This window comes from Melospiza georgiana, chromosome 5, assembly GCF_028018845.1.
Source record: "Melospiza georgiana isolate bMelGeo1 chromosome 5, bMelGeo1.pri, whole genome shotgun sequence".
Lineage (NCBI taxonomy): Eukaryota > Metazoa > Chordata > Aves > Passeriformes > Passerellidae > Melospiza > Melospiza georgiana.
Window position 1 is genome coordinate 66,811,844 of NC_080434.1, and position 18,044 is coordinate 66,829,887.

The following is an 18,044-nucleotide window of genomic DNA, read 5'->3' on the forward strand; positions in this document are numbered from 1 at the left end:
TCCTGCCCTGGCCACGCTCCAGCCCCTCCAGAGCTGCCCCAGAGGTGGCAGCCCACCCAGAGGTGCCCCGGCAGTGCCAGTACAGTGACACTGTGGCACTGCCCTGGCCGTGCTGCTGCCACAGAGCTGGCACAGCCCAGGGGCCCCCAGTGGCCTCTTGCCCAGCTGGGCTCGTGCCCAGCCGCTGTCACAGCAGCCCCAGGGCCTTTCCCAGCCCTCTGGCCCAGCCTGGAGCTGCAGGGCTTGCTGTGAGCCAGCGGCAGGGCCTAACCCTCACCCCACATCACAAACATGGCCAAAGCTTTCTGGGCCCAGAGGCCTTGGAGCCTGGTTGTGATGGTGACACAGGCTACGTGGGGTAGGAGCCTTCTATGAGAGCGGCCTGATGCATGTCAGGGGAGCTTCCCACCTCCAAGTCCCTCATTCCTCCGGTGTTCTTCCTTCTGGAGTTTCTCCCGTGCTCCCTTCCCAAGGCTTTGCTCGCAGACCGAGCCAGAGGCCTGTGGGACATGTGGGACCTGTGCCAGCCATCCCAACCCCAGCCCCGTGTCTCTGTGGCACAGGCAGCACGGAGCATGGGGAACAGGGCCTGTTTGCTTTGAACTGCAGCCTGGAGATCAGTTCATCTTTCTGTCTTGAATGGAAAGATGAAATTCTAATTTCAGTTTGCTTTTGTGTTGAAGATTTATTTCTGTCTGGGAGAGTGCTTATAGAAGAACATGCATGCTACTGCCTGCTCTAGCCTGGCAGTGCAGGCTATTTATTTTCCTTTCAGACATGTCAACTCTGATTGATTATAGATTTTAATAGATTTTTATTAATGGATTTTAATAATAGATTATAGATTTTTAATATCCCTCATTCGTCCATAATGACAGGAAGTTTAGTAAGCAGTCTGAGAAACTTACAGATAATAGGGGATCAAAGAAGTTTGACTTACATTTTTAAAACTAAGTCCAGTGTTTTGCTGAAAGTTCATTGAATTACATGGCTGTTGAAATGCTCTCTTTTTTTCTCTCCTGAGATACGACATGCCTGGGGTAGTACTAACAGGATTATTTTATTTTATTTTTTATATCACTCTTGGTAGCATTTCTGTGGTGAATGAATTAGTAATTGCTTCCAGATAAAATTGTTGCAGGATTTCTATGAGCAGAGGTTCCCTGAGAGCTTGCCACATGGCATGAGATTGTTTATAGCTTGAGAGACTTCCTCAGGTTTTCAGAATCTCTGCTCTTGGATGCAGACAAAGTTCTATCAGTGTTAATACTGTTTGATTCATGGCTTTTACAGGGATATTATATTCAGAATGATGATTTTTTTAGACAAAAAGACTAGATGTTACTGCTTCCAGCTTGGAAGTTTCATTTGGTTTTGTGAATTCCTGGCTGGTGGATAAGTAGTTTGAATTTTCTAAGATGTTGAAATTTTAAAAGAAATATAAATCACAGAATCATGGAATGGTTTGTGTTGGAAGGGAACATAACGCCCACCCAGTGCCACCCCTGCCATGGCAGGGACACCTCCCACTGTCCCAGGCTGATCCAAGCCCCAGTGTCCAACCTGGCCTTGGGCACTGCCAGGGATCCAGGGGCAGCCACAGCAAATCTGGGCACCTGTGCCAGGGCCATACCACCCTGCCAGGGAACAATTCCTTCCCAATATCCAGCCTAAATCTATACCTTCTGTATGTGTATTTTTTTTAAATCTAATCTCGGTTTACACTGACATCTGTGTCTCCATAGAGGGCCAGATGCTTTTTGTGCTTCCAGAAATCTGAGCTTTTTCTTCACTTGCTTGAATGTCCATTTTCTGCAGAACTTCAGTGATTGGCTTTTTAAAATCTTCAGCTCAATTGCTCAGGTTGAAAAGTACTGTAATAAATTCATTTAGAGACAGAGGAAGGTGGTTTTCAAAAACCTTTGAGTTTTGCCTTTTTAATTTGAATCAGAGATCAATCTTAAAAATGCTTGATGGAAAAGAATATGGAAAATAATTTTTGACTCAGCCCACATTTTTAAATGTGTTAAAAAGTGAGATGTTAGCATTAACAGATCACTGGGGAAAGGCGCAGAAAAGGTTCCAAGATACCGGTTTGAGGAATTTCTGGTCTTGCTTTCCTCTCTTTTTGCCAAGTTTAAATTTAGAGTGTTTTTGTTTTAGAGCTGTGTTGTAAGTAGGACAGTTGAATTTTGCCAGAGGGCTGTGATTTGCTCCAGCAGTGTGCCGACCATGGAGTTTATAACTGGCCTAGGAAGGAATCCTGGTTTGGGTGCCAGTGTGTGCTCTGCCAGAACATGGTGTTTGGGCACCTTCAGGTGCTGCTGCCTTCTGCTGCCATCCTTCCCTGTCATTTATTTTCAGCAGTTTCTGCAATACTCATCTGGAATATTTTGACTAATTCATGTGAGACAGGAGTGCATATCCCAATGGTTTTCTTTCGCTGGAGTAGAATTTGCACTGTGCAGCATTTGCAGATGTTGATAACAGTACAGAATCACAGAATGGTTGGGGTGGAAGGGACCTTAAAGCCCATCTCATTCCACCCCATCCACGGGCAAGGACACCTTCCACTATCCCAGGGTGCTCCAAGCCCAGTCCAGCCTGGGATCCAGGGGCTTGGGGGATCCAACTCTCAATCCAATTCTCCATCTAGGAGCTTGTCAAGGAGTTTGTGGAGAGTCAAATACAGAATGAGTGAGAGGTTGCACCATGGCCTTCATCTGAACCACATGCAATAGTACAGTTTGTCTAAATAAATAGTTTAGGAATAATTTTAGCTTCTGTTGGGGAATTCCTTGTGCTGGTTAGGTGGTATATCCATACATACAAGTTTGGAACCATGGTATCAATATGATAGAGAAACCATCACTCTTGAAGTGAAACAATCATCAGAAGGCCTGCACAGAGAGTTCAACAGGAGACTCCCAGCTGGGTTTTGTCGTGCTGTAGTTGGTTTGTTTATGGTGGCTCTTAAGTAGATAATAATCTAATGATGGATCTTCAGAATTTAGAGAATCCTTTCTGAATGTTTAAAACCACTGGACACTAATGTTTGTCTTTGTGTTTTTGTTTGCAGACTCACTGAACCTTCAGGATATGTCACAGATGGGCCTGGAAATTACAAATACAAGACAAAATGCACCTGGCTCATTGAAGGAAGGTGAGTGTTGGAAGCAGCTTGGAATTTTGTATTGCTTATTGGCACTTCTAGGTGAGTTTTATCTGCCCTGAATATTGTTAAGTCTCATGATTCTTTCTGGCTATTCTAAAAGCTAAATTGGGCAACACTTAATTGGTCTTGGTAAATAAATTTTTGTGTAACTGAGCCCTCCAGACTGACTTCTGTTTAAGAGGTTTGTGTTGAAACAGCATGTGGTGAACAAAAATCAGTGCACTTCTGCAAATAATGAAGGATTATGAATTATTTAACTGACATCATCATGGGCCATTCAGATGATGGGATTCACTGCACATGGGATTTTTCAGTAGTATGAGAAACAAGAGAAAGCTCTGAAAGCTTTTATTAATGAAGAATCAGTTTCTGTAGTGATGAACTTCAGATGTTTCTTTACTCACTGAGCCATGAGGACTTCAGAGGAACCACTGACCTTTTATTGCAAAGGCTTTCTAAATTGGGAGAAGTCTCTCAGATCTCTCCCCTCACTTTGCTGCCCTTCTTGTATATGATCCTTATATTGCTTACAGCAATTTCTTGCACAGGTTTTTAGGAGTAGCATATTTAATGTCTATCCTCTGTCACCTGATTGATGGTGCAGCAGTTCAGACCATCTCACTTGTTGAAATATATTTTTGATATAACCAAGCTGGTACCAGGACTGTAAGATCCATTTGTTTAGTCTCTAAAGCTTTTCCATGGTCAGATATGATGCTATGTGATAACATCTGTATGTTCAGTCACATTCCATGTTGTTCCCTGAGTGTGCAGGTAGAAAGGGCTGTGAATTGGCAGGAGTTGTGTGAGAGTGTGAACTTGCACTGCACACTGCAAGCTGAGGCCTCTTAGCATCTTGGGGGATCAGAATTTGCTACAGTCCCAGAGGGCACTTTTCCTTAATCTTCTCCCTGTGATTAATGTATCTGTTGCTGACATACACAGTGGAATAAGGCACCCTTAGCAAATCTGCCAGTGGATACCAGGCCATTTGGTGTGGGCAAGGTGCTGAAGGGAAGAAATGGCACCAAAGGGGGCCTGGACACACCAGAGACATGGGACTGTGTGAACCTCATGAAGTTACACAAGGCCAAGGGCAGGGTCCTGCACAGGGCTGGAGCAAGGCAGAGCACAAGCACAGGATGGGTGGGGAAGGGCTGGAGAGCAGCCCTGGGGAGAAGGACCTGGGGGTGCTGCTGGGTGAGAGCTGGATATGACCCCAGCCCAGAGCCCCTGACCCCAGCCCTGGCTGATGGCAAAGGCAAGGTGGGAATTGTGTCCCTGTGCCCTCCCTCAGGTGAGAGCCCACCTGCAGAGCTGCCCCAGCCCTGGGGCCAACAGCAGGAGGACGTGGAGCTGCTGCAGAGAGCCCAGAGGAGGCCCTGGAGCTGCTGCAGGGCTGGAGCCCCTCTGCTCTGGAGCCAGGCTGGCAGGGCTGGGAATGTTCCCCTGGAGAAGGGAAGGCTCCAGGCAGAGCTCAGAGCCCCTGGCAGGGCCTGCAGGGGCTCCAGGAGAGCTGCAGAGGGACTGGGGACAAGGCCTGCAGGGACAGGAGCCAGGGAACGGCTCCTGCTGCCAGAGAGCAGGGCTGGATGGGACCTTGGGAATTGGGAATTGTTCCCTGGCAGGGTGGGCAGGCCCTGGCACAGGGTGCCCAGATTTGCTGTGGCTGCCCCTGGATCCCTGGCAGTGCCCAAGGCCAGACTGGATGCAGCTTGGACCAACCTGTCCATGACAGGGGCTGGAACAAGATGGTTGTGAAGGTCCCTTCCAACCCAAACCACTCTATGGTCCTTTGTTCAGGAGGTCTGATGAGTTTGGAGAAATTATTCATTGTATCTGCTTCAGACATTTATTTGAGTTGAGGAAGTTTAATTCCTAAGCTCTAGAACCATGCAGAATGATAAAACTGGGAGGCAACCACTCACTATAAACTTAATAAGGAGCCCAGTTGTTTGAGGTGGTTAAGAGCAAAAGTTGGCTGCTCCAAGTGGCTACTTCTTTTAATTTGTGTAGGTAATAGGAAAACAGCTGCTGACAGTTTGCAATTACAAATAATTTAAAAATGTTTCACAAGAGCGTTATTGCAGATGAACCAGCCTCAGCAATGCCAGCATAGCCAGCTTTAACCCTTATAAGGTCTGTTTTTAAAAGATATTGTGACTCGTATTTTTATCAGAATAGAAGTGCTTTTTATGAGTCCTCAATAATGTCACCAAAGCTGCTCCTCCAGCCTATAATTACTACTACTGAGAGGCTTCCTAGGGAACCACCACTTTATGGATTTTGAAGTGAGATCTTTCTTGCTGGAAAGACAGAAATGTTCCTCCCTGTTCCATAGCCAGGCATAGGTTGGAGTCCTTTTCCTGCCTGTGAGTGTTTATACCCTGCTGTCAGGGCATGGTGGTAAACAGAAAAGAGATAATCATGCTGATTAAACCAGCTGAAATATGCAGCCCTGTGTTCCTTAGTGTTCTCATTTCATTTCTGCACAGTTCCTGAGTTTTCTTGGCTGGTGTCTGTGCTCTGTTCTTATCCCAGGGGAGTCCTTTTTATTTTTCCCAGGAGAGTGAACGAGGCAGATGATCTCCATGGGTCCTAAGGGACCATGTGATTGTGCAGACGAGGGCTGTCTCCTACCAGTTGTTGGCTGTTGCAAAGAGACTCTTCCTTTTTGTTTGTGGTCTGAACCTTTATTGATTGACAATATTTTTCTGCTCTACAGCTGTCAGGCTATTCAAGTAGAAGCAATTCCCAGTGCCTTCACAGGCTGCTCAGTTCTGAAGTCATAGGTTCTCTTTGTACCTTTTCTTTAAGCAGGGCATTATCCTTGAGTTCCACCTGCTGCTCTTTTCCAAAGACCTACAGTAGATTGTTATACCTATCAAAAAACAGTCACTTGCAGAATAACTCCCTAAAGACTCCCCCTTCTGTGGGAAGGAAGGACTATATAGCAAGCTGACATTTAAAAATTTTTTTTGATTAGGATTAATAGGGAGTTCATCTGAATTCAAGGGCAATACTGTTGGGGAGATCCTAGACACTTGTGTCTGTCCTTTCAACAGCTCCAGCTGTGGGTGGGAACAAGCACTGCTGATAGACATTCATTTTCTATTTGTTTCAGGTCTAAGCAGTGTTAGTGCTGTTTGCACCCTCCTGGAGCTGAGCCAGAATTAAATATCTGCTGTGCTTTCTCTGTAATTGTCTTTAGATGTATCTTTTTTATATTGGCATGAAACAAATGGTGTCTTACCATGCTGAAAACCTGGACCTGCCCTAGCCATGTGTGCCGGCCCCCAGGACCCCCATGCCTGGGCTGATGGCAAAGGCAAGGTGGGAATTGTGTCCCTGTGCCCTCCCTCAGGTGAGAGCCCACCTGCAGAGCTGCCCCAGCCCTGGGGCCAACAGCAGGAGGACGTGGAGCTGCTGCAGAGAGCCCAGAGGAGGCCCCGGAGCTGCTGCAGGGCTGGAGCCCCTCTGCTCTGGAGCCAGGCTGGCAGGGCTGGGAATGTTCCCCTGGAGAAGGGAAGGCTCCAGGCAGAGCTCAGAGCCCCTGGCAGGGCCTGCAGGGGCTCCAGGAGAGCTGCAGAGGGACATTTGTCTTGTTTGAACAGTGGTTGAGGTGACTTGGTTTGTTCAACCTGGAGAACAGGAGACTGAGTGGAGGCCTCATCACAGCCTGCAAATTCCTTCTGAGACACTGATCTCGGTGTGACCAGGGACAGGACCCAAGGGAAGGGCTTGCAGTTGTGTTGGGGGAGGCTTAGTTTATGTCTCAGGAGATGCTCCTCCCCCAGAGGGTGCTCAGGCAGTGCCCAGGCTCCCCAGGGAGTGGCCGTGGTGCCAGGGCTGCCAGAGCTCCAGGAGCGCTGGGGCAATGCGCTCAGGCTCAGGGTGGGGTTGTTGGGGTGTCCTGTGCAGAGCCAGGAGCTGGACTCAGTGATCCTTCTCAGTCCCTTCCACATCAGGATATTTGTGTGGTTCCATGATCTGTTCTGCACAACAGGACACAGTTTTCTGACCATAAAGAAATTTTTGCTTAATACCCGGAGAGCTGCACACAAAAAACCCCTGAACCACAGCATGTTTAATGTGCCTACAGTTACACCAAATGACTCACTTTTAGTCTTGTCTAGACCAGAGCTTCACACCAGAGAAGTGTGTTGAAGGGATTTTGCCCTGTGTGTTGAGTGGCTAATTACAAATATTTTCTTTATTTATTTTTTCTTTACAGGCCAAATACAATCCTCAGGCTTCGATTCAATCACTTTGCCACAGAGTGCAGCTGGGACCACTTGTATGTGTATGATGGAGACTCAATTTATGCTCCCTTACTGGCAGCTTTTAGGTGAGTTCCCATTGGTGAGACTCTTAACTGTAGCCAGTGGTATTTTCTTAACTTAGACCCTGACTTACATCTCAGGCTGAAAATATGATCCAGTAATCCAAATGTATAACACTGCAAGTGCAGCACATATAGCCAGTGTCCTTTTGTGCACTCTTTGTCAGCATAAACAATTAAAGAGTTGTTTTTAGCTTTTACAATGAACAAGTCATGTCACTGCACTCTAGCATTTAAGTATTATGTTTTCATTTCCAAATCCTGATTCTTTGGGAGACAAAAAAATTATTGTTGTCTGTCTGGGCTGGAGATGATTTGGTGTGAAGCCTCTTTTGAGAGGAGAAAACTACCCCATTTATGGGTTTGAACATGATTTATGACTTAAACTTGCAGTGTGTCAATACAGACAGAAGGGCAAAAGCCAGCTAATGTTGTAGACATGGAGGTCTCATAGAATTATGTCTATCTTTTATGTACCTTAGACTTCAAAGTCTTTAGTTACTTGGAACATGTTCAGGAGCAGCAATGATGAATCAACCTTGTAAAAAACAGAATCACAGGATGGTTGGCTTGGGAGGGATCTCAAAGCCCATCCAGTGCCACCCCTGCCATGGCAGGGACACCTCCCACTGTCTCATGTGCTCCAGCCCCAATGTGCAGCCTGGCCTTGGGCACTGCCAGGGATCCAGGGGCAGCCACAGCTGCTCTGGGCACCTGAGCCAGGGCCTCACTGCTGCTACAAGGAAGGATTCCTTCCCAATGTCCCATCTCTCCTGCCCTCTGGCAGTGGGAAGCCATTCCCTGTTCTCCATCCCATGGCAAGTGTCCCTCTCCAGCTCCTGATGTGTAAAAATTCCTGTTCTGCCAACAGGTTACAGGTGTTTGGCTTGTCCATGTGATGAGACATCAGTGTGGCTGCTGGTGAGCAATCCACATTTCATCCTGAGACATAAACATAACTTGTGTTTTTCTGTGTTTCAGTCTTGCAGTGACACCACCCTGTCATGCTTTTTATTCTTTAAACTGAAATTAGGAAAATAATCCCAAGTTATCTATGAAAAAAACTAAAGGTTCCCCTGGGACCCTGCTTGTTCCAAGTGGCTGCGTAACTATTTCCAGAATTAACCTTCTGCTGGGCTTCCTCTCATTTGTGAAATGAAGCTCTAAAAATACTTCATGTTTGTTCTAAAAAATCCTTATAATGTCTGTGAGAGAAAATCAGCAGAGGGAAAAAAGTTGATAAAAATTTAAACCACCACATGTGGTTTTTTGGTCTTCAGCTGCAAATGTAGCGTTGTTTTGGAGTAAAAGCTTCAGACTAAGGTGAGGTCAAAACAGAACAGCTAATTTGAGGAAGGAACAACCTTTCTCTTCTAAAAAGCTCCAAAAACGTGGCAATGCCACCTGGAAGTGCTCTCTGGTATCGTGTTCTGATTGATGTGCAGGAAGAGGAGGAAATGTCATCTTGACCAATGTAATTTTGTTCTAATCAAGCTATTTTTTAATACACTGGTGAAAAGGTGAAATGATGATTTGTGCCTGCCATTTCTTGTGTGTTTTCCAAAACTTAATGGGCTTTTAAAATTGAACTTATAAGTAGTTCACAGCATTAACAATTATGGTTCAGACTGGCAAATCTGTAAATCAGGAAGCCTGGTCTTGAGGACAAGCAAACATGAGCTTAGTACAATAATGTTTTTGAGGTAGGGAAAAAACTCCAATTTTTTTTAATTGCTTCTTTAGATGACATTTGAATTTAGCTTCATTAGCAGTGAGCTGTGGTATTCAGTAATCCAAGTTCAGGAAATGGCAGATGCTTCTCATTTTGGTGAAGTACCAGAAAGCATCTGTTGAAAAATACCTTTCTCTAATACAAAATAAATGCCTTGGAGTTTTTTAAGAGCAGTGTTCATATTTTCCCAATTTAGTTGGGGTATATTAAATTTATTATTATCGTAAACATATTTCCTTGTTCATTATTTGCACCCTGCCAGGAGATTTACAAGACTGAGCTTTATACAGTTGGGCCCTGTAAGCTTTGAGAGTTTGTTGATAAACACTAGAAATTCCTTTCTCTCAACTCAATTTTTGTTCCCTCCCTGACTTTTTACAGCAGTTCCCTGAACCTTCACTTCCTTCTCTGCTCTCATTTTGTTTTCTTGACCTTCTGATGCTCATTTATGTTTGTTCACAAGATGATATTTATCCTGAAATATATATATAATCTTGTGTATATTTAAGATGATCTTGGGAATCCTCAGCATTGAACTGTAGGGAAGCTTTAAATTTATCAATTTTTAACAGCAATAAATATTTGCTTAATGCCAACATTTACACAGTTCAAGTGTGTGCATAGACTAAACTCCTTGTGTTCTGAGAGCATCCAGAGCTGTCTGGTCCTGCATATTGAGCTTTTTTTATTAAACAGTGTTAAAAATATCTTTGCTGGCTTATATTTGTGATCACAGGCACAATGAGACTGTGTAAATGTGCTGCTTCAAAACTGCAGTAAAAGAACATGGAAACAACTGCAGTATGTTTGTCAGCACTGATGAAGAAATCTGAAGTAGATAAACTGCACTCAGCACCTGTGAACTTAGTTGGTTTTGTTAACTTTACTCCGCATTAAACATTTACCAGAGCTGGTTTTGCACCTTTATTTTCATTGTGATCGGGTTGGCACGGAGTGTTTTCCTGGTCAGACCCAGGTGTTGTTCTGCAGGACGTTTGGCAGTGGCCCAGCAGCTGCTGTGGTTGCTCTCAGGGGCCAGGTGGAGGATGATGTGAGCCCGTGTTCCCTTGGAGCAGGAGCAGCTCCCCAGCCTTGTGGTACCTGGTGGTGAATGTGGCACTTGAGCACCCAGATTTGGGTGTAGGGCTGAGTTGGGTTGGAAGGGTCTGATCCCTCTCTCAAAGCAGGATGACCATCAGAGCCCTTTGTCCAATCAAGGTGTGAGTTTATCTTTAGGATGGAGGTCTCGTTGATCCTCTGGGTCCATGGTGCAGAGATTGGTGTTAAAATAATGATATAAAATTAATCTAATGCTAATGTCTAGCCACAATGCCTTGCTGCAACCTGTGTGTGTTGCCTCCTGTCCTTTTCTTGTGAACCTCTGGTATTCCCTCCTCTCTAATCTCTCCTGAGGTAGTTGAGGTCAAAATTTAGGTTTCATCCTTCTTCAGCTATCTCTCCTTGAAGTTAAAGGAACCTCACTCCTACCTCTCCTTGTACATAGATGATGTGGTTGACTCTCCTCTATTTTTTCCTTCTATTTCCTCAATTATTTGCCAGAAATTGTAACTGACCTTGCTGCCATGGAAATGGGTATTCAGCTCAGGGGCTTCCAACAGCAGGAGGACGTGGAGCTGCCAGAGCAAGTCCAGAGGAGGTCACAGAGCTGCTGCAGGGCTGGAGCTTCCCTACCACTGAGCCAGGCTGGCAGAGCTGGGAATGTTCCCCTGGAGAAGGGAAGGCTCCAGGCAGAGCTCAGAGCCCCTGGCAGGGCCTGCAGGAGCTGCAGGAGAGCTGGAGAGGGACTGGGGACAAGGGATGGAGGGACAGGAGCCAGGGAATGGCTCCCAGTGCCAGAGGGCAGGGCTGGATGGGAAATTGGGAATTGGGAATTGTTCCCTGGAAGGGTGTGAGGCCCTGGCACAGGGTGGCTGCCCCTGGATCCCTGGCAGTGCCCAAGGCCAGGCTGGACACTGGGGCTGGGAGCAGCCTGGGGCAGTGGGAGGTGTCTTTGCCATGGCAGGGTGGGATGACCCTTAAGGTCCTTTCCACCTTAAACTGTTCCATGATCCTTCGGTAGCCACAGTCATGTAAGAACTGAGGAGGTTTTTGGGCAAAGCCCCTGATCTGGAGGCTTCTGCAGACAGACAAGCTTCCTGTGCTGGTGCTGCAGCTGCTTCTGCCTCTACTGCACCAAGGGGGGAAGATTTCAAGGAAGATTGTAATGTGAGGGGCTGCCAGCTCTATAATGAATCTATAATGTAGTCTTTTTTCGTACATGTTGTTGCAATGGGTTTGTTTCCTTAAAAGTCCATGTTTGGGAGTCATCCTGCTTCATTTAAGACAATAAATTTCAGATGTCTCCTTATATTCTCCTCCCTCCTTTTTTATTTTTTGCTATTGTTTTATTTTTAGTCTCCTGTAACTGCTATTTTTAGTTTGTTTAGTTTTAGTCTTGTAGTTCTGAGTATGAATGAGGTGCATGGACTGGTTTTTAGTAGCAGAGAAATGTTGCCATTTTGTGTATGTGTGTGTCCAGATGTATCAATGTATTTAAAAATAAGGATAATTTGTTTGCATTGGATTTTGATGGATTGAAAGCTGATTTTTCAGTATGATCTTTATCCTTTTACTCCTCCATGAGCTCTACTTTGTATTTTCACCCTTTCCTTTCGTGACTCTCAATTACACCCTTTTTCTGCTTAGTAGAGCTTCTCATGCTTTGATCTCTAACAGGTTGTGTCTCTGGAGGAAATGAGGAATATGCCAGTATTGTGATACTCACATAGCAAATCCAAGAAAAATAATAGAGGAGGTGCCCTTTGTTTTAAATTATGATAGTGAAGAAGTTGGGTCTCCTGGACATAATTGTGAACTTCCATACTTGAAATGAGCCTCCATGATGAGTGGGAGAGAGGCTTTGGACAAGAGGATGGAGTGACAGGACAAGGAAGAAGTGACAGCCTTCAGAGAGTAGGGCTAGATGGGATGTTGGGCAGGAATTGTTCCATGGGAGGTGCCCAAGGCCAGGTTGGACACTGGGGCTTGGAGCACCCTGGGATAGTGGAAGGTGTTCCTGCCCATAGCAGGAGGTAGATCAGGAGGATTTTTAAAGTTTCTCCAGCTCAGGCCATTCTATGTTTCATTGATTTCTGATACTCTTTTACTTTCTGCCATTGACTTCAGCAGTCCAGGAAATAGATGTTATTTCTGTCCAAAGCAGAGGTTTGCCTCTCCCTGGGTGTCACTGGGCAGCTGAGCTGAGTAGGAGTGTTTATTTGCTTTGGAGTAGGGATGGTTGCAAAATGTTTTGAAACCTTATGAAAGGAAATAAAAGCAGTGTGTTGTGAAACATGCTAATCTTGGCCAAGTTGAGTTGCTCAGAGATTCTGGATCATAATTTAAAGGAAGTTTTGCATAATCTTTTATCATTCTGATTCTGCCTATTGGATTCTTTTTCGTGGCAGATGTAAATTCTGATGTGCTTCTGTTTATTCCATATGATGCTGGGAGCAGGTTGATTTATTCACTGTTTCTGAGGTTCAACCTTTCAGGCTCTGATTGTTCCTGCTGTGTTGTGTTCTCTTCATGGCTTTCTCTGAAAGAAATTAAAATGCCCTATCCCTGGAAATGTTCAAGGCCAGGCTGGGTGGGACTTGCAGCAGCCTGGTCTGGTGGAAAGTGTCCCTGCCCATGGCAGGGGCTTGGCCTAGATGACCTTTAAGGTCCCTTCCAACCCAGACAATTCTGTGATTAAGTTTCCTTAGAGTGTTTCAAATTTGTGTAGGAGGCATAACATCCTCTTTAGTTATTTACACATGAATCACCAGAAAAAGATGGAAATAGGGAATATCTGGGATGCAAGCATTGTTATGGAGGTACTTGTGTTCTGGTCAAACAAACCCCAAATCTGAGATTTCTTTGAGAACACAAAGAATTGTCAAGGATAGTCCTTTTATTAGGAAAGATTATTGAGGGGATTTTTTGTCTTGCCTTCCACTTACTTTGCCCTGTAATATCAGTGATAAGTGCTGAAGAAGAAACCAGACAAAAGCAATTTTTTTCTTGTCCCTGAGCTGCAGTTTGCCTCACCCAAATAATTTTCAAATGTTTGTTTTCCTGTGGTGGAGATGTACTGTCCTACAGTGTCCATTACAAGAGAATAGTTATGAACCAAACAAGAAGTTTGTTAGGCTTTTTGTGCTTTGGTTTTGTGAGAGATGATCTTTTGGGAGAGATAAACTTCAGAAGTCTCAAACATTGAGAATGAAATAAAGCACCTCTTCCAGAGAGATGAAAAGGGAATTAATTTTGCTGTTTAATCCCTTACCATTGAGAAGTGAATGAGCAGCGGGGGGAAATTTGGCTTTCTCATAATGAAATATTTCTTGAAAGGTATATCAGCAGATGTGCTGGAGTTGCTTAGCCAAAACATGGGATCAGGTTCCAGTGATTTTTATGGTGTGTTGGTAAAATGAAGGACATCTTTTTTGTCCACCATAAGATTTGTTGTGCAGTTTTCAGTGTGATCCTGATGTAGGTAGCTTGTTCATCTGCTGGTTTTGGTGCACATACCCCCAAATCTGTAGTAGAAAGGATTGCTGAGGGTCTGTTCTGTTCTTGGAGCACACCATTGTATTGTATCATGGGGACAGAAAAGTTCAGGTCACAGCAAGTGCTTCCCAGGTGGTATTAGTGGGTGCTGTGGATAGCTGGGAGTGATTTCCTTGAGCAGGTAAACTCCTTTACTCTGTCCTAGGAAACTCTCTTCAACTGCATTAGCTTTCTATTCTAAATAGATGTGACAAAAGGAAAGTAAGTTCTTCTCGGGAGAAAATTCTTTCCATCGTTGCTTTTTGCCTGCTGGTGGCCCTGGGCTCTGGGGAGTGGCTGGGTGGGGGCCAGGCTGGGCTGGTTGGAGCTGCCCCGGCTCCCTGCCCCGCACGCTCTGCCCTGCCCCTCGAGCCCCTGCTGGGCACAGAGCTTCGACTTTGCCGTGGGAAGCAGGAGTGAGGCTGGGCAGAGGTGGATCTGTACAGGGAAATAGCAGCTGACTATTTATGAGCAGGGGGTGCTGGACAATGTACTGTGCATGCATAAAGGCTTTTAAAAACGTAAATTCAGTAGACTTTAAATTTGTGCCCATGTTGATGGCTTTTGTATGAGGGAGGAATCAGCTTTTAATTTTTTGGTTTTGTCAAGCTTCTGTTAAATTAAAAATAAACATTCCCTCTCAGATACAAAGTATTTAGTGTCATAGGTAAATAGGTAGTAATTACTATTTTCAAAGCTCATTTTAGTTTGTCAGTTTGTTCCAATTATTTTGACAAACCTTTATATAAATCTGTAGTGTGTCTGCAATACTGCAGATAGTCTTGCCCACCATCTTTGCTTCTCTCAGCTAGTCCTGGAAAACTAAAAGCCTGGAGGATCTCAGAGAACCTGGAAAGGTGAGAGAAACAGCCAAAGGCATCCAGAAGTGTGAAGCAAAGAATGAGGTGGGAGTTGAGAGTGTGACAGGCTGCTATGATAGAAAGGACAACAAACATGAATGTGATGAGTCAGGTAGAGCTTATAAAAGAAGAGATGATGAGAAGATATGGGGCAGTTGGAATGCCTGAGGGATGAGATGGCATCCAGAAGGACCTGGGCGTCACCAAGGACTGGCACTGTAGGGATCTCATGAGATACAATAGGGTCAAGTGCAAGGTCCTGCATCAGATGGGAGCAATTCTGATTATGAGAAGTGACTGGGGGATGGAGGGATGGACAGCAGCCCTGGAGGGGAGGACTTGGTGATGCTGGTGGGTAAGAAACTGGACATGCCCTGGCCTCATGAGCTGGGACACAGGACGCCCCCCGTGCCTGGGCTGATCCCCAGGGAGGGGGGACTCTGTCCCTGTGCCCCTCCCTCAGGTGAGAGCCCACCTGCAGAGCTGCCCCAGCCCTGGGGCCAACAGCAGGAGGACGTGGAGCTGCTGCAGAGAGCCCAGAGCAGGCCCCGGAGCTGCTGCAGGGCTGGAGCCCCTCTGCTCTGGAGCCAGGCTGGCAGAGCTGGGAATGTTCCCCTGGAGAAGGGAAGGCTCCAGGCAGAGCTCAGAGCCCCTGGCAGGGCCTGCAGGGGCTCCAGGAGAGCTGCAGAGGGACTGGGGACAAGGGACAGAGGGACAGGACACAGGGAATGGCTCCCACTGGGAAAGGGGAGATGGGGCTGGGATCTTGGCAAGGAATTGCTGGCTGGGAGGGTGGGCAGGGGCTGGGCTGGAATTCCCAGATTTGCTGGGGCTGCCCCTGGATCCCTGGAGGTGTCCAAGGCCAGGCTGGACACTGGGGCTGGGAGCACCTGGGATAGCAGAAGGTGTCTTTGCCATGGCAGGGGTTGAACAGGATGAGTTTTAAGTCTCTGGTTTAAGCCTCTAATGCAAACCAGTCTGTGATTCCATGGCTGACTGTTAGTATTTCTCATAGAAAAAGAACCCGAAAGGCAGCAAGTCAAAAATGAGTAGAATAATCCTTTTTCTGCTGTTGTGGAATTAAATTGTTAACATCACTGCTGCAGATTTTTAGGTGAAAAGGATACGAATGATTAAGAAATGAATTGGGTAGAAGCATGGCAGAGTGGTTTATTTTACTGTACTGGCTTGGGTGCATTCTCCAGGCCTAAGCATCTGAACTGGGTGTCTGGAAGGTGGATTACACTTTGCCACAATGCCCTGTACTTGCTTGGTTTGTCACAGCCTTTCCCAATCATTTTTGTAGCCCACAGTCAGGAGGAGATCTGAGCTCAGCAGACCTTTAGTTTGACTTCGTAATACAGATTTTATTTTGGGACACATTAATTTCTGTTTCCAAAGGGGCCACCTTGTTTTATGAATGGGACCAGCTTAATTCTTTGCTGAGTGACAAGGGAGGGAAAGGTTTTTGATAGGGATATCTAAAATTCTAGTTAGCTTCAGTCTTGCTCAGGTTAAATACTTCCAACATACATTTATTTATGATTCCACAAATTCATTATATTTCAAATAATGGAAATACATCGAGTTTCAATTATTTTATTGAAATTCAATTATTTTATTGAAAGTACTGGTGCATTTACTCTTGTTGATTTGCTGCCTTTTATTTCACTTCTAATATTGTTCTTTTACTTTTCCAGTGGTCTTATTGTTCCTGAGAAAGACAGCAATGAAACAGTACCTGAAGTTGTAGCTACTTCTGGATATGCTCTTCTACATTTCTTCAGTGATGCTGCCTATAATCTCACAGGGTTTAACATCACCTATAAGTAAGTGGCACCACTCCACAGTGATGCTGCAGGTTGAGCAAAAGGAGTTTTCCCCTTTTCTTACTTTTGTCTTGAAATAAGCAGTTGCCATTGAAGTGTGTAATTATGAGCAGACACCTGAAATTAGATTTTAATCTTTATTATACCCTTGCAACAGCCAATAAGTGGCATGTGCTCAATGTTACAACTTGTCAGTTGTGTGGATGAATGTTTGCTCCAAAAGGCATCTTACTATTTATTTTTTGTTATTGGATCAATTTGATTCTATCTGAACAACAGGAATTGATATGTTTTGTGCATGTCTGTGCTCCTGAGTGCTGTGCAGATACTCTAGCACAAACACACTTTTCCATCAGCCAGCATTTCACTTGAGACACTGGGCTGTACGTGCTCTTGAGGGTCCTCATCCTCAGGATTTGCTTTCTTATTCAGTCCCTGGATTGAATCCCTTCATCTGGCTTCTTTTTATTCTGGACTGGTTTTATATTCGTTCATATTCTAAACAGACATGTATTTAGTCCTCATTGATGAGCTTTTTAAAAGTAATTCTCGTATGCTCCCTAATTCATCAACGGCTTTTAGAAAGGTTTTGTCTTGAGGTAAATGTGTGGACATACTCACAGAGATGGAAGGTTTTGCTTCTGCAGGGATCATGAGCTTTGGATTTTTTTTGCTCATACAGATGCAAGTTATGTTTGTGCCACACTGGGAGATTTAATTTGGGAATAATCTGCAGGAAGTCTCACCTCTTTCAGAAAAAACAGCTGGAAAAGCTTCAGTCTTAACTGACTTCTTGCAAAAATTGACTTTCTCTTAAAATGAGAAGCTTAGTTTTTGAATATCAAGTCTCAGTGCTTTCATCCTCAGTAAGAACACAAACACAAATATGTGCTGAATAACCCACATAATAGTGAATTTTTTTAAAAACAGGGGGCATCCAGCACCCCTTGAAAGCTTCAGAAGAAGATCAGGAGTGTATGCAAAGTTAGTGGGATCAGAGGAGCTGAAGAGGCAGTGATTTCCAGGTCTGATTGCATAAACCAGGACTCCATCTACTGCCAGATGTTGGATTTGCACCATTGCAATAAAATACTGTCTTCAAGAACAATATTCCTTTAATTTGTCACTTTCTTCATCATTTCAGACAATTTTCAAGTGCTGTTTTGTGTTCTGGTTCTTAGGTTTGCTTGTAACATTTTTCCAGCAAGTAGATTGAATGAAACATAACAGTCTTCATAGTTGTCACTGAGTGTAGGTAGTAGTTCTCTCAGCACTTGTGAAATTGCCTTGGAGCCAGTGACAGTGAGAATATGGGTACTAATTCCCATCTGTGAATTATTCTGGTTGATACACCAGCAAATACTGGAGTCTGGAAATTATTATGTTCTCAAAATGTGGACCTTTACCAAGGTTATATCTGGTTTTGCCTCAGCTACGTTGCAGATATTATAAAATCAGAAATTATTCGAACTAGGCACGTCTTTGGCTTGGTTTTCATCTCCAGTTGTTCTCT

The 18,044-nt window shown here is 44.8% G+C and overlaps 1 protein-coding gene across 1 annotated transcript in view; it reads left to right on the forward strand.

The window, feature by feature from the left end:
- The window catches only part of ATRN (attractin), a 154,970-nt gene that overhangs the window by 33,049 nt on the left and 103,877 nt on the right, over positions 1-18,044 (forward strand). The window contains exons 2-4 of the mRNA XM_058024020.1: positions 3,080-3,163; positions 7,410-7,523; positions 16,403-16,531. Of these exons, the coding sequence (XP_057880003.1) occupies positions 3,080-3,163; positions 7,410-7,523; positions 16,403-16,531 (327 nt within the window). The remainder of the gene's footprint in view (positions 1-3,079; positions 3,164-7,409; positions 7,524-16,402; positions 16,532-18,044) is intronic.